The sequence below is a fragment of the Eupeodes corollae genome, chromosome 1, assembly GCF_945859685.1.
Source record: "Eupeodes corollae chromosome 1, idEupCoro1.1, whole genome shotgun sequence".
In the NCBI taxonomy this organism is placed as follows: Eukaryota; Metazoa; Arthropoda; class Insecta; order Diptera; family Syrphidae; genus Eupeodes; species Eupeodes corollae.
Genome location: NC_079147.1, coordinates 175,130,263 through 175,145,802, shown reverse-complemented (window position 1 = coordinate 175,145,802; position 15,540 = coordinate 175,130,263). Strand labels below are relative to the sequence as shown.

The following is a 15,540-nucleotide window of genomic DNA, read 5'->3' as shown; positions in this document are numbered from 1 at the left end:
CAAACTATTTCATCATAATATGCAAAATATTGTTGGTAATTTAAAAATATTTTAATAATTCAACTGACACCTTTTTTAACAAAACACGAAAACAAACAACCCTTTGAAGCAAGACCAATCAACAGTCAGGATGGGAAGATATCAATGTGGGCCACATCCCAACCTCTTTTTTATTTATTTTGATTTGCAATTTTCTCAAAAACCAAAAGCCATATAGGTAACCATTTGCTAAAAATCTAAAAAACAGAGAAGAAGGTACATACGAACAAACATCAAGCTCCACTCAATTTTCTTCTTTCTTGATCCTTCTGTCTTTCATAGTACCAATTGTTAATGGACATTATTAATCTATTTCATTCATAAATTACGCATTTGGTATAATGATCTGTTTGTAAGTTCATTCAATATTAGGTTTAAGGGTATAGGCCTTCAAAAAATTAAGCTAATGTCAATCATCCTCATATATGTTACGATTTACGACAAAATTTTAAGCGTTATGTCAAAAAGCATTAAACTTCCTTAATTTGTTTTAAACTCTCTAATAAGTTGATATGATACAATCCTGCTGCACGCATCACCTATATAACAATCATAATTCAGATGCCCAACTTACGCTCATATGCAAAACCAACGTAATAATTCTGCATCGTTTTTAATACCCAAACAAATTTTTACGCAGCCTTATCGTGAAACCGATATACCTACCAATAATTATAAGTAAAAAAATATTGGAAGTCGTTTCGATGTCTATAATATGGTAGCTGTACCTCTACAACAGGCTACGACGACGCACACGCACACCATTCAAATGTTGCCGCCACTTCAACCAACTACTTGCTCAGTATCCTTTCAAATGATAAAAGAATGAATAATTCCCAAAGCTATCCCCCGGTAAACCTCGTATATAACGGGATATGACTCAGAATGTATTTTTGGCAACTAGCTGTAAGAGCTGTATTGCGCTTAGTGGAAATTCTCTTGTGACGTAAGAAAGGCGCCGCCATCATAAAAAAAAACAACAACAAATAAAATAGTAGACCCGTTGTGAGATTAAACCTCGTGGGAAGAAATTGGTTAGACCTCCACACTTCGTTTTAACATCTAGCTATCCTATGGTATGGTTATTGTCATGTGTCATTGCTGGCCTGTACAATATTTAGATATGGTTATTCAAATATTTCAATGTATACTCAGCCTCACACAAGTTTCTGGTCCAAAAATTCGAGCGATTCGTTTGCTATTTGTTTTTTTTTTTTTCTTATTGTATTTTGGAAGGGCGTACAAAACAAACCGGATGTGAGTAAATGACGAAAGTACCAACATTTTCGGGAGTTTGGGGATAATACAGTATTTCTGTTTGTTTATTGGTTTTGCTGCAAAGCTTTTCATTCACTAAGAAAAAGCTATTTTTCTTAAATTTAGTGAAAATGGCACATGCGTGGAGAGCGGAGAAAACTATACGACATGTGGTATGTAAAGTAAGTTTGGATATGCGATGTTATTTTAAGTGTTGAATAATGTTGGGAAATGATATTGAGTTGAAAGGCACGTCGCAATATTTACATTAAATAGCTAATATCGTAACTTTATTCGTAACGAAGAGTTTTCATAATTTTCAATTTTGTTTGAAGGAACCCCTTTTCATTTAAAAAAAAAACGGTATACCGACTATAAGATTCAATTCGAAATTTTTTAAACAGGTATAATTATTATTACTCCCTTCACACCAAACTTAACAAAAACTCCTTTTCAGTTTGAAAATTTTAAACGCAGCAATTATGGGAAATTACGACCAATTTGTAAAATTATATCATATATTTATTTTAAAGGACAAACTTGTGCCTGGTTTCCCTGCCTATGCCAACTAAAAGTTTTTTTGTATGGGTACTAGCTCTTGAGAGGAGTGACAAATATTTTAAGAGTGATTCTTCTCATGAAAATTTCTTTCTCAAATTAACCGTTTGGATTTTGCATAAAAACTGTAGGTCCCCTGCATCCCTGAAATGACACAAATGGTTGAGAGTTGTATGTCACCATTTAAATACAATTTATATGGACGATTGAATAATTTGCTTAGCAATAAATATTGGTAAAGAAGTAGAAATGATGAAATGCCCCAAAAATCATATGCAAGCATACGAAGTGAGCACGAAATTTAATAAAAGCATCGGTTACTTTTTTACCGGGAAACTTTAGTAATCACAGTTGTTTTAAAAAATGTGAAACGTGTACTACTAAAAATTAAAATGTGTGCTGTTCACTTCGATAATAATTGTAGCTTTAGTATTTTTCTAGTAGGTGCCCAATCTTTATTTGTAAGACTTTGTTTTTTATAAAGTATTGTTCCATAATATAGGCAAATTGGAAAAGAGAGATGAGAAACCATTGGTCCTATTTTCCAGTTTTTTAATTAATGCAAATTTTGATCCAAATTTATATTAACTTTATTTATACTATTTAATCAAGAATGTTTTTATAATGACATAATTACTCTTTAATTTTGACTTTGCGTTTCCACCTTAAGCTCAACTAAAACATCGAACACACTTGATGTTGATACCTCACAAAAAAAAGCTTCCATTTATACCACCCTCTCTATTTTCAGTAAAACTTTATGAAAGAATCTCGTTCCAACTCCAAGTACTAACTGTATAATGTATAGCAATATTTCTCAAATAAAATTTTACTTAGTTCTGAACGGATTTTCTTCGATAATAGTCATGGGGTTTATACACGTTTGTCGACTGCATGTAAAAGTATCCTAAACAAATTAATACAATCAAAGCCCATTTCTTTAATTTGAATCCAAGCTAACAAAATCCAAGTAGTATTCTTCGAAACTATTCTTGTGTAATTCCTAAATTAAAATGGTTTTAAGTCCCTAAAGTTCAATTTATAAACGAAAAGTCGTTCGAAATATATGTGAAAATTTTGAAAGAAAAGTCCATTCTACATCTTTACGCAGTCACTTTTACCTAAAGTTCAACTTTTTTCCACTCTTTCGCGTATATATTTGCCTCTTTTCAACTAATGTTGAAACTGGAATAAAACAACAAATACAAAACTCTGCATACTACAAAGATGTATCCAGTCATATCCTTTAGTAGTTTAAATAATTGTGGGTCATTGTGCGAAGGAGATACAAAATAAAATGATTATGTGTATGTGTGTTGAATCGCCATTTTTTAATTTGTTGTTCTTCTGCCTCCATCTTTAGAACCAAAGTCTGAAAAACATAAAAATTGGTGCCCTACAAATGATATCAGCTTAAATTTAAGAGAATATTTTTGCCAAAAATATTGAAGCAAATCGTTAAACATAGTTCCTCTCTTTGGTCCCTTTGAATGTTCGAAATAAAGTTTGTTAATAGCGACAACAACTTTTTGAAAATGAAACAATATAGTCATAATAATAAAAATAGTATGTGATGCATCTGAAATTGGAAACAAGTTTTTACAAAGCTAAATACGGAATAAGGTGTTTAATTATCTTTTAACAAAGATATTCATAAAGCTTTCCTCTTTGATGTTAGCGGGACAGTTAATGCCGTTAACGGCAAATCAATTGCCAACGAATGCTCTACAGGCATCATCAAATTCCGGGGCAAAATATTTTGGAGGTGGGTAATTATTTCGAACTTTTCCTTTGTTTTTAACTTATATGTAAGGATTTTAACATATATTTTTCACAGTAAAACTTCTGTTTTTCAGTAAAATATCTATTGTTCAGTGCAGTTAAATAAAAGATTCGTCAGATTTGGAAATAAATCCTTCCTTATAAAAGTCATTGGGCAGTTGAGAGAACTAATTACAAAAAAAAACTTACTTATTTCAAATAAAACCCTTCAAATCAACTTTGTAGGTATTTTAAGGAACTTCATATACATTTCGAATTAAATTCTCATAATAAAGAATATATTTTTTCAAGAAAACAGTTCTATAGTTATCTATATATATATTTCTAGTTCACTGCAGACAAATATGTCTCTGTCTACCATATCGAAAATGTGAACAAAGATGCTTTGTTCAACCTTGAGAACAAAAAAGCACAATTGTTTTGCATTAAAACGTTCAATGAAATGTTCTGAAGTTTAGAATTGTAACTACCTATTTCAAAAGTCGTTTTATTATACGATGAAGAATAATTAGTACGGAGATTTTTAATTCTCTTATCATATTGACACATTGTTGGATTGTTTGATAAAGTTAAATCTAAAATCCACGCTAAAAGCTTGGCTATGAGTAAATATAATTTGTTTGCAAAGGGTAGAAGGACTAACATCGATTTAAGCCAAAAAAACTTTTTTTTCAATATTTAAGTAAAGTGAGGTAAATTCTGTTTTATCAGCTTGTCTATTATCTATTCTAAAATATAACCCTACATGTTTTTCGTGCGAAGTTTTGAAATTTTGAGATCAAAATACGCTTCAAATGTTCTTTTTTATAATAAAATTATCAGCGAAACCCGCATAACAGATCATGTCAATGAATAAGTTCTCATAACCATGCTCAATCAAAAATAAATATTAAATACGAATTACCACCAACTCAAACTTGAGTTGTTGTATTTTTTACAAATCCGCTTTAATTAATCCATTGGCAAAGAATTAAAAAAGAAGATTCTATGGATGATATTTCATAACAATTTTTGATAAAACTAAAATGATTTGTGGTCGAAAAAATTGAGGATTTAGCAGTCTTGTTAAATAATGCAATCTTTTGGGAATGCAAGATTTTATGACTTTAATACATTTTTTCTTCATCTAAAGGTTTTATTTTATAGGTACTACCTCTTGCCAAGAATTGACAAATTCTCCAAGAGAAATGTTTCTCATGAAAAGTGCTTTCTCAAATAACCCGTTCGAATTCGACTTAAAACTGCTCCATCTATGAAAACTTTACCCGCAACAGGAATGGTTGAGAGCTGTAAGCCACTGTTGCGCCAACCTAATTTATTTTAGATTGGAAATTGCAAACATTTGTAAGTCTCCATCTTTAGGTGAAATCAATGAATGTTATATATTAGTTCAGTTCACTAAATGATTTATAATTATTGCATTCCCAAAAGATTGTATTCTCTCACAAGCCTGCGATTTAGGAACTGTATTATGTGGGTCACACAGACTTCGGTGTAGTGATAAATTTGTTCTTAAATGTATGTTCTTTAAGGGTAAGGGTTATGATTGATGACAATTTTTCAAGAGCTATTTGCTTTGTGAATAGTGCTAACGCATTATAAGTTAACAAAATTAAGTTTTTCTTGCAACACAAGTCAGACAATTCAATTTCAAAGCATTTTTTTTTGCCTGAATTAGAAACTCTTTGATTAAGTGCGTTTTTTGGTATTCCATATATAGTACAGTACTACAGTGAGAAATTGCCAACAAAACGATCCGCAGTAGCCAGATTTTTGTACTTAAAAATGTTTACAACTGAAAGAAGATCTGTCAGAATAATAATAAAAAAAACACACAAATAGAAGAAAGTTTTGTGAAAATCAAATGTTAAAATTAACTTAGCAAACAAAACTAACTAAAACTAATAAAATGGACAATTTTCAAGAAGAAATGGTACGAAAATATCTGGAAATTGAGATCCTATAAAAAAATTTAACTTAACAATTGCTTCACTAATGCATTAACATATGGTGTTCAAGCGAGCTAAAAGGTCGCCTCAATTTTGTATATACCTGAATCGAGTTGAAATGAGCTTGATTTGACTCGATTCCCGTTGGAGATCGGAGTAGAGTCAAAATTTGAGAAGAAAAACCTGTATGGAAGAGTTGGTTCAACAGATAATGCATTATGGTCTGTTTATTTGCATGTTTGTGTACAAAAAATATAGTTTTGTTTTACAGCATTCTTATATTGTGCTGAACTATTCAGTTTTTCATTTTTTAATACGAATCAAACTATCTCACTTGCACTTCATAAGATACATCGAAACATTATTTGTATTTTACAAAGTGCTGTCAAACTTAATCATTTTTAAATGTTCTTGTTCGGTGGAAACACCAAAAAAAGATTTATTTAATCTAAACTGATTTATTTTTTCCCCTATGGAAAACACATGATCAACGAACACAGCCATCGAGATAAAAATAAAATATCAATCGTACCAATCACATAAGATCCATTCGATACTTGTACAAATGTCGAAAAACCATGCGTAGTAAGATTCTACTCTAACTTTTATCGGTGTTATTCATACTATGGATATTGTTTTTGTTATTCATGTACAATCCTACTATACTATGGACAAGTTTTCCAACAAAACACGGGTATTGGAATAATTCCATCATCTAATAAATACACAAACTACATATCATATATGAATGTATATTAATGTAGGGTAGAGCGAGGAGGATTTGACACAAAAATAATATTTTATAATTTTGGAACAACATTTAGCCGACTGGTAAAAACTTCATGATTGAAGATGATCCCTTGTTATTTGACTTGAAAATTACCAATATTCCAATATGATATTCAAAAGGGTCTTGATGATATGAAGCTCAAAACCAGTATTCAAAAGTGACAAAACCTTCTAGGATTTGAGGAGGATTTGACAGATGCTCAGGAGGTTTTGATAACTGGTGGGAGGATTTGCCAATCTAATGACTTTTTCCTTTGGACGTCTGGAAGCGTCCAGGAGTGTCCGGAAGTCTTATGAAACCATCACATTGGCACAATTCATTTCACTTTTTGTGTGGCAGCAAATAATTTATATTCCGCAATTCACCTAAACAGAGTGCAAACCCAAGAATTGAGTAGAAGCAACTTGCATCGTTCCATTGGATTTCAGAATGAGTGAAACCTTGAGTGAAACCAATGAAAAACGTCATAAGAACTTTCACTTTAAATGAACTCGAAACGTAAAGTCTTTATTTAATAAATTCTTAGATAGGTAGGTACTATATAACAAAAGTTTTAAGAAATTAAAGCTCTTAAAAAAACTAAAGACTCGTACTTCCTCCGACTTTGTATTTTAACGAATGTCGAGACCTGCAAAATCGACGTTAAATCTTATTTTTGCTTTGGATCTGGAGGTGCCTGGCATTTTTCAAGCTTGGCTACCAAGACCATTGACATTGTCAATTTAATATTTTCAACTAAGGGCTCGTCAAATAAATTTGACCTATTTTTTTTGTCTTCGGAAATATTTGACTGTGTATGGTAAAGCGGAATCCTGATCAACAGCTGCTACCAATCCAACGTAAAAGAACTTCTTTTTATCACCAAATTTTATAAGAACATAATCTCCGCGATTGGCGATAATATGCTTGCTGAATTTAACTCGTTCCGGTTGGTCCTTGTTCCTCTCTTCCCATCGTAGTGACGTGTCCGAATCCCGGAGGCTGTACTTATCGCAGTCTTCACTCGAAGAATCATTCAGTACACGTTTCACGACCTTATGTTTTTTTTACCTTAGGAATGCTCCTCATTTGGAGCTTGAGGCTCTTTTTGGATGCGAGTTCCTCTAAACGGTCTTTTTCTGGAGTATCAGTATAAACTCTGGACTTTCCAACCGGACGACCTTTGGATTTCTTTTTCCCTAATTTCGGAAAAGGGCGAATAGTTTCCGGTGTGGTATGAGTTTTTTCAATTACAGAAGTTAGAGTTGCCGCAGTTGAAGTAGAACCGTCTTCAATGGCAACTGATGTTGGTAATGGTACAGTTGTATAGATGTTAGAGGATTCAATCAAAGGTAATGAATTTATTGAGGCAGCATCAGTTGACTTCCTTGTTTCTTTATTTTCTTCGAATCCAGCAGGTTCACAAAATTCTCTGTCCTCGAAAATATCAGAATTGAAGGGTGATATTCCTGTAGATAAAAATAATTTTGTTATGTTTTCTGGAGAGAATGCTCTGAGAAACGGCTGAGATGAAAAGTGTGGGTATGTCATATATTGTGATCCCCTGCATTACCTCCGGGTTGTTTACCAAATAGTTGTTAAACGATACCTCGCACTGTCGTTTAAATGGTCTGAACACCGAAACGTCTAGGGGCTGCAAACGATGAAACGTATGAGGTTGGAAGGAAAGGACAATTTGTCAAGTCATCCTTTTTCTTAGTTGTCAAATCCTCCTTTTGTCACTCTAAATAAATATTTTTAAGCTTACCAAATTTCTTAAGTAGCCAACACTGAGACATATATTTATTCTTTAAACCTTTTGATTGGTTAATCAAATAACAAAATAAAAAACAAAGAAAATAGTCACTGAAAACTGTTATCCGAAAAACAGAAATTGAAAAATTATCAAAAAAAAATGCACCGCAAACAAAACGCACGTGCGTAGGCCAACAAGGCAGAGACACAAGTGCCATTTTCATGAGAGAGAGTCATAACATGTCAAGCACTCTTTATTTTGATACTTCTGCTCTTTGTGCATTATGTGTCGAGCGATATTTGAAAATGACAAATCCTCCTTTCGTCAAATCCTCCTCGCTCTACCCTACATGTCAGACATATGTGAAATAATAAATATTCAGTCCCAGTTTAAAAAAAAACGTCCTCATTATATTTTGTTATTTTTCTTATCTAAGCACCATGCATTCAGAACTGTCCAGCAATCGGCTGGATGGCTCTTTATTAAGTTCACTTAAAACGCACCTCACCCATCATAGCTCCACATACCCAATAGCTCAGAGCCCTTGGTTCAAAATACAGTTTTTTACAGCTTGTCGGCAAATAAGTACATATATCTGACAAAAATAAACTACTGTTTGTCAAGTAGTATAATTTTAATAGAAACTCTCAAAAGCTTTACATTCCTGACCTATTGTAGTATTATGCAAATCAATGAAGTCTTCAAGGAATCCCTCAGAAACCGGAAGTGTAAAGTTTAAAGAAAACAGCACTTTAATCAGTGTTAACATCACAGTTCCGAAAAACATATTTTTTAGACAATCGGGTCCACTTTTCGGATCATTAGTTCTTATTTTTGGCGCAACAGTCCATTGAGAACTAGGTCCTAGTGACTTACAACAGCAACTCCTGTGCAAGTACTGTTGTCAGGGATGGATAGGTCCTACACATTTAAGCCGAATCCGAAGGACTAATTTAAGAAAGCACTTTTCATGACAAGAATTACTCTTGCAGAATTTGTCAATTCCTTGCAAGAGGCAGTACCCGTGAAAAAAACTTTAGATGGCATAGGCAGGGATAGAACCCAAGACCTCTGGCATGACAGTCCAACGCACTAACCATCACGCCACGGGTACTACTATCACAAAATATAAGTACTTCAATAATTTTGTTTTCAATTTTTGCGAAGCCAAATTGTTCAATTGATTTACCTTTAATGTTCAGAAACTCGGACAAAATGTACATTGCACGATTATGCACATAGATGTATTCAAGAAAATTATCCTCCTTTTTCTAGAATCTAGTTGACTTTTTTCTTGCATTTTAAAACTGATTTTAATTTTGTATACTTTATAGATGAGAAATTTCAACATGAAAAACAGCTGCAACGAAAACGAAGACAAACTTCGATGACGGCATCGACGACCACACAATCACCCAGTGTAAGTGCTCCGTCAGCGTCTTCGTCACCAGTTTCATCGATTCCAACAACAATATGCAGTAATGCAACGACAAAAACGACAGCTACACCAGCAACGAGTCCAAAGCCACCAGTTGTTGGAGCAGCAACTATACCTTCAACCAGGGATCAATATTATCGGGAAGTTAATTCACCGAGAAATCGCAGGAAATTTGAAGCTGCTGTGGGTGAGACACCTGGTAGTCGATGTGATAGTGAGCAGCGAAAATGTAATGATGCCAGCGGGCGTTCAGCTGCCTTGGAGCGGGCTTATGTTCATGATGTTTATGAAAATTGTGAGGAACCATCAGGGACCATTCGCCCAAAAGTCGCCCAATTTTTGGGAGCCTTGGATGCAGGGTCTGTTGTATGTGATGTTGGCTGTGGCAGTGGGCGGTATTTAACGCAGTGTAATCCGGCGATATGTACAATAGGCATTGACCGTTGCCATCGACTGAGTAAGGTCGCCCGTGAAAAAGGTGGTGAGGTAAGTAACATGCACAAAATACACATTTACATGTGCATTTATACATATATGTATGTTTATCAAATCGATTATCACGTAAACCTCGAACAGTCATATGACTTTTAAAATTACAAAATTTCAAAACTTTTTACTTGTATCCAAGTAATTTTTCACTGTTCTTACTTATTCTACAAACGATTGTTTAACTAATCAAAAACAGGCACCTCACTAAATTTCAGTTCCATATCACTTAAAACAAAATAACGGTTTTATGGGCGGTACCCTTCTGGAGCAATACAAACATTTCTTTCTTGTTGAAAAAAGCTGCAGAGAAATTTTCATAAACATCTCTATCAGTTGGTTTCTGAGAAAATTCGAATTATCGACTTTTTATCAAAAAATGTGTATAGAGACTGCTGTTTTTTTTTGCTCTTAAAAAAAACCTAGCACGAATTTACTAAAAACCTAATAATTTCCAAGTTTGAACTGAATATATCCAATGGTTATGATTGGAGGAGATAGAACAGAAAGCCAGATTGAATCGCGAGACCAACTTTTTTCGACATCGCTGCCATTGTAATGTTATGTTTGATTAAATTCTCAAGTACGAAATTTTTTACGAATGCAAAACATAGTTCTTTTATGTCATAATTAAAATTTGTTAACTTGAGATTATGTAAAGGATGATTTTTCAAAAGCTTTAGGAAAGTTTTTAAAATGAAAAATCAGAAAAATTCACGAAATCTTTATTTTAATCGATAGTACGGTCCATATAATTTAATGTATGAAGATTATTTCATGCAAATGTTGACTTTGACAGCGCCTCAAATGGTCGATCCACTTTGTGTAATTTTGACAAACTCTTTCCAACATTTCGTCCGGTATCGCACGAATAAATGCTTCAATGTTGTCTCCCAATGCGTCAATTGAAGCGGGCTTGTCTGTATAGACATGAACTTTAACATAGCCCCACAAAAAATAGTCTAAAGGCGTTAAATCGCACGATCTAGGTCCGGTTCCGAACGTGAAATAAAATGTTCACCGAACTCACTTCTCAATAAGTCCATTGTTGCGCGTGCTGTGTGAAAAGTGGCACCGTCTTTTTGAAACCACAGGTCATGCAAGTCAAGCTCTTGCATTTTGGATAAAAAAAGTTTCACCATTCACAGTTATGTTACGATTCTCATCATCTTTGAAGAAGTACGGTCCAATGATGCCACCATCCCATAAACAGCACCAAACTGTGGCTTTTTCTGGATGCATTGGTAGCTCTTGCAATGCTTCTGGCTGATATTCACTCCAAAATCGACAATTCTGCTTATTTACGGACCCATTGAGCCAAAAATGAGATTGGTCGCTCGCTAGAAGAAGCGTGCGATGAACTTTCTTTGCAAGCGTTGTTCTTCGGAAAACCATTCTTGGTTAAATTATAGACCAAACTGAAGATGTTTGACAGTGAAACAAAACACGAAACGTGCGTCAGCTGTTTAAACCAGTGTTACCAAAAAGATAATAGCACCTTTTCATTAGGAATGTGTCTAAAGTAGACATTACCACTTTAAAAATTAGGAAATTAATGGTTTAATTAATTTTCGTGAAGTTTTTGTTAATTTTTCGTTTAAGACAAAAATTGTATTGCTTGTTTTTTTATAAAATGAATGTAATGAAACTTCCAAAACGTAGCATTTTTCAATGTTGGTTTATTTTAAATGCTTTTGGGAATTTAATTTACAAAGAAAAAGAAGTTTGACACATGTTTTTCCTTCAAGGAAAATCTACGACAAGTTCGCAACAATTAACCCAATCATAAGCTCCCTAAAATTTTAAAATGCTATTGCTAACTTGACGGATACTTCTTAGGGTCGATGGGTATGGTAACCAATAACCCTTATTTATAACGAAACGACATGGATCCCTTTGTCAAATTCTTTCGTTATAAAAAAGTTGTACACAAAATTGTTTTTTGAAGTTTTTAAAAACGAATTTGATTGTATCAATTTAATATTTGTCATCATTTGATATCACTCTACGATATCTAGATACAATTACTTTTTACGTACAGGTGTTCGCATAGAATTGCAATTGGTTTTAAGTTATTTGTTTGGTTTGATTTTAATATTACAATCACTATTCTTAGTATATATATAGCTACATACATTAAGGTTTTTGATTGGGTTAAAGTCGACCGACATCCTTGACACACAATTTAAACACTAATCCTTGAAGTACTTATATTCCTTTTTTGTTTCTTCTATGTCTGTTACTTTAAAGACATATATATTTGTGCTAATCCTATGTTGGGCGCCAATTTAATTTCTTCAAAAAATGCACAGTTTTATTATATTGTAAGCCAAAAGAGGTAACAACAACCAGAATGTGTGAGAAGAAAGTACAGTAGAAAGCAGATACTTGAACTAAAAGTGTATCCATCCATATAACGAATAGAAAATAGACGCAATACTCTTTGAATAAAAAAGGTTGCTTAGAAAAGACGTACACGCAATGGTAAAACTATTTCTTCATGTTTTTTTCTAAATGTTTTGTTTTCATGTAGTCTTTAAGATCCAGTAAGTATGCAACGAAAGCAACAATGAAACATTCTTTAAGAGAAGGTCTGCATAACAAATGTACATAAATATGCATGTTTTGTTCGACTACGAACAAACTAAAATTATTGTTAGCTTCGTACCCAATAAAAAAGTTATTAGTGTTTTTGTTTATGCAATTTAATAATAAGATTTTGAGAGCACTTGTGAAACACTTCTATCTTTGCAGTTCAATTAGAGTAAAAACATTTGCGAATGAAAATATATAGTTGTTAACGAATATAAAATATGTATAGTGCATTATAAACAATGTATATAGAGTGTCACCTACACAGAACAAATACTGTATTCCTTAGTAGAAGAACTTATGACGTAGGTAGTTTTGGTGGTTTTGCTTGATTTTCTAAACTTTGTGTTGTTTTATGACTTCCAAATAATTCTAACAACAAAAAACATCTCATATCTCTAAAATGTAAGGCAAGAATCAGGACAACATTTTTCCAAATGCCGTTTTCCTTTGTCACCTTGTAACAAAAAATAATTGATTGATTAATTGAATGATTGATTGAATATGAATTGATTAAATGATGAATTGATTGATTCATTGATTCATAGATTGTTATTGATTGAATGATGGATTGATTGATTCATTGATTTATTGATTGATTCATTGATTTATTGATTGATCGATTGATTGAATGATGGATTGATTGATTTATTGATTGATTAATTGAATGATTGATTGATTGATTGATTTATTGATTGATTGGTTTATTGATTGATTGGTTTATTGATTGATTGATTAATTGACTAATTGATTTATTGATTAATTGATTAATTGATTGATTGATTGATTGATTGATTTACTGATTGATTGATTGATTGATTGATTGATTAATTGATTGATCGATTGATTGATGGATTGATTGATTGAATGAATTAATGAATGAATAAATGAATGAATGAATGAATGAATGAATGAATGAATGAATGAATGAATGAATGAATGAATGAATGAATGAATGAATGAATGAATGAATGAATGAATGAATGAATGAATGAATGAATGAATGAATGATGATGATGATGATGATGATGATGATGATGATGATGATGATGATGATGATGATGATGATGATGATGATGATGATGATGATGATGATGATGATGATGATGATGATGATGATGATGATGATGATGATGATGATGATGATGATGATGATGATGATGATGATGATGATGATGATGATGATGATGATGATGATGATGATGATGATGATGATGATGATGATGATGATGATGATGATGATGATGATGATGATGATGATGATGATGATGATGATGATGATGATGATGATGATGATGATGATGATGATGATGATGATGATGATGATGATGATGATGATGATGATGATGATGATGATGATGATGATGATGATGATGATGATGATGATGATGATGATGATGATGATGATGATGATGATGATGATGATGATGATGATGATGATGATGATGATGATGATGATGATGATGATGATGATGATGATGATGATGATGATGATGATGATGATGATGATGATGATGATGATGATGATGATGATGATGATGATGATGATGATGATGATGATGATGATGATGATGATGATGATGATGATGATGATGATGATGATGATGATGATGATGATGATGATGATGATGATGATGATGATGATGATGATGATGATGATGATGATGATGATGATGATGATGATGATGATGATGATGATGATGATGATGATGATGATGATGATGATGATGATGATGATGATGATGATGATGATGATGATGATGATGATGATGATGATGATGATGATGATGATGATGATGATGATGATGATGATGATGATGATGATGATGATGATGATGATGATGATGATGATGATGATGATGATGATGATGATGATGATGATGATGATGATGATGATGATGATGATGATGATGATGATGATGATGATGATGATGATGATGATGATGATGATGATGATGATGATGATGATGATGATGATGATGATGATGATGATGATGATGATGATGATGATGATGATGATGATGATGATGATGATGATGATGATGATGATGATGATGATGATGATGATGATGATGATGATGATGATGATGATGATGATGATGATGATGATGATGATGATGATGATGATGATGATGATGATGATGATGATGATGATGATGATGATGATGATGATGATGATGATGATGATGATGATGATGATGATGATGATGATGATGATGATGATGATGATGATGATGATGATGATGATGATGATGATGATGATGATGATGATGATGATGATGATGATGATGATGATGATGATGATGATGATGATGATGATGATGATGATGATGATGATGATGATGATGATGATGATGATGATGATGATGATGATGATGATGATGATGATGATGATGATGATGATGATGATGATGATGATGATGATGATGATGATGATGATGATGATGATGATGATGAGATGATGATGATGATGATGATGATGATGATGATGATGATGATGATGATGATGATGATGATGATGATGATGATGATGATGATGATGATGATGATGATGATGATGATGATGATGATGATGATGATGATGATGATGATGATGATGATGATGATGATGATGATGATGATGATGATGATGATGATGATGATGATGATGATGATGATGATGATGATGATGATGATGATGATGATGATGATGATGATGATGATGATGATGATGATGATGATGATGATGATGATGATGATGATGATGATGATGATGATGATGATGATGATGATGATGATGATGATGATGATGATGATGATGATGATGATGATGATGATGATGATGATGATGATGATGATGATGATGATGATGATGATGATGATGATGATGATGATGATGATGATGATGATGATGATGATGATGATGATGATGATG

The 15,540-nt window shown here is 32.8% G+C and overlaps 1 protein-coding gene across 1 annotated transcript in view; it reads left to right on the top strand.

Annotated features, from left to right (window-relative positions):
* Positions 1-2,688: 2,688 nt before the first annotated feature.
* LOC129942136 (uncharacterized) overlaps positions 2,689-15,540 on the top strand; it is a 19,211-nt gene continuing 6,359 nt past the window's right edge. Inside the window, exons 1-2 of the mRNA XM_056050944.1 lie at positions 2,689-3,619; positions 9,445-10,034. Of these exons, the coding sequence (XP_055906919.1) occupies positions 3,526-3,619; positions 9,445-10,034 (684 nt within the window). The 5' untranslated portion in view covers positions 2,689-3,525. The remainder of the gene's footprint in view (positions 3,620-9,444; positions 10,035-15,540) is intronic.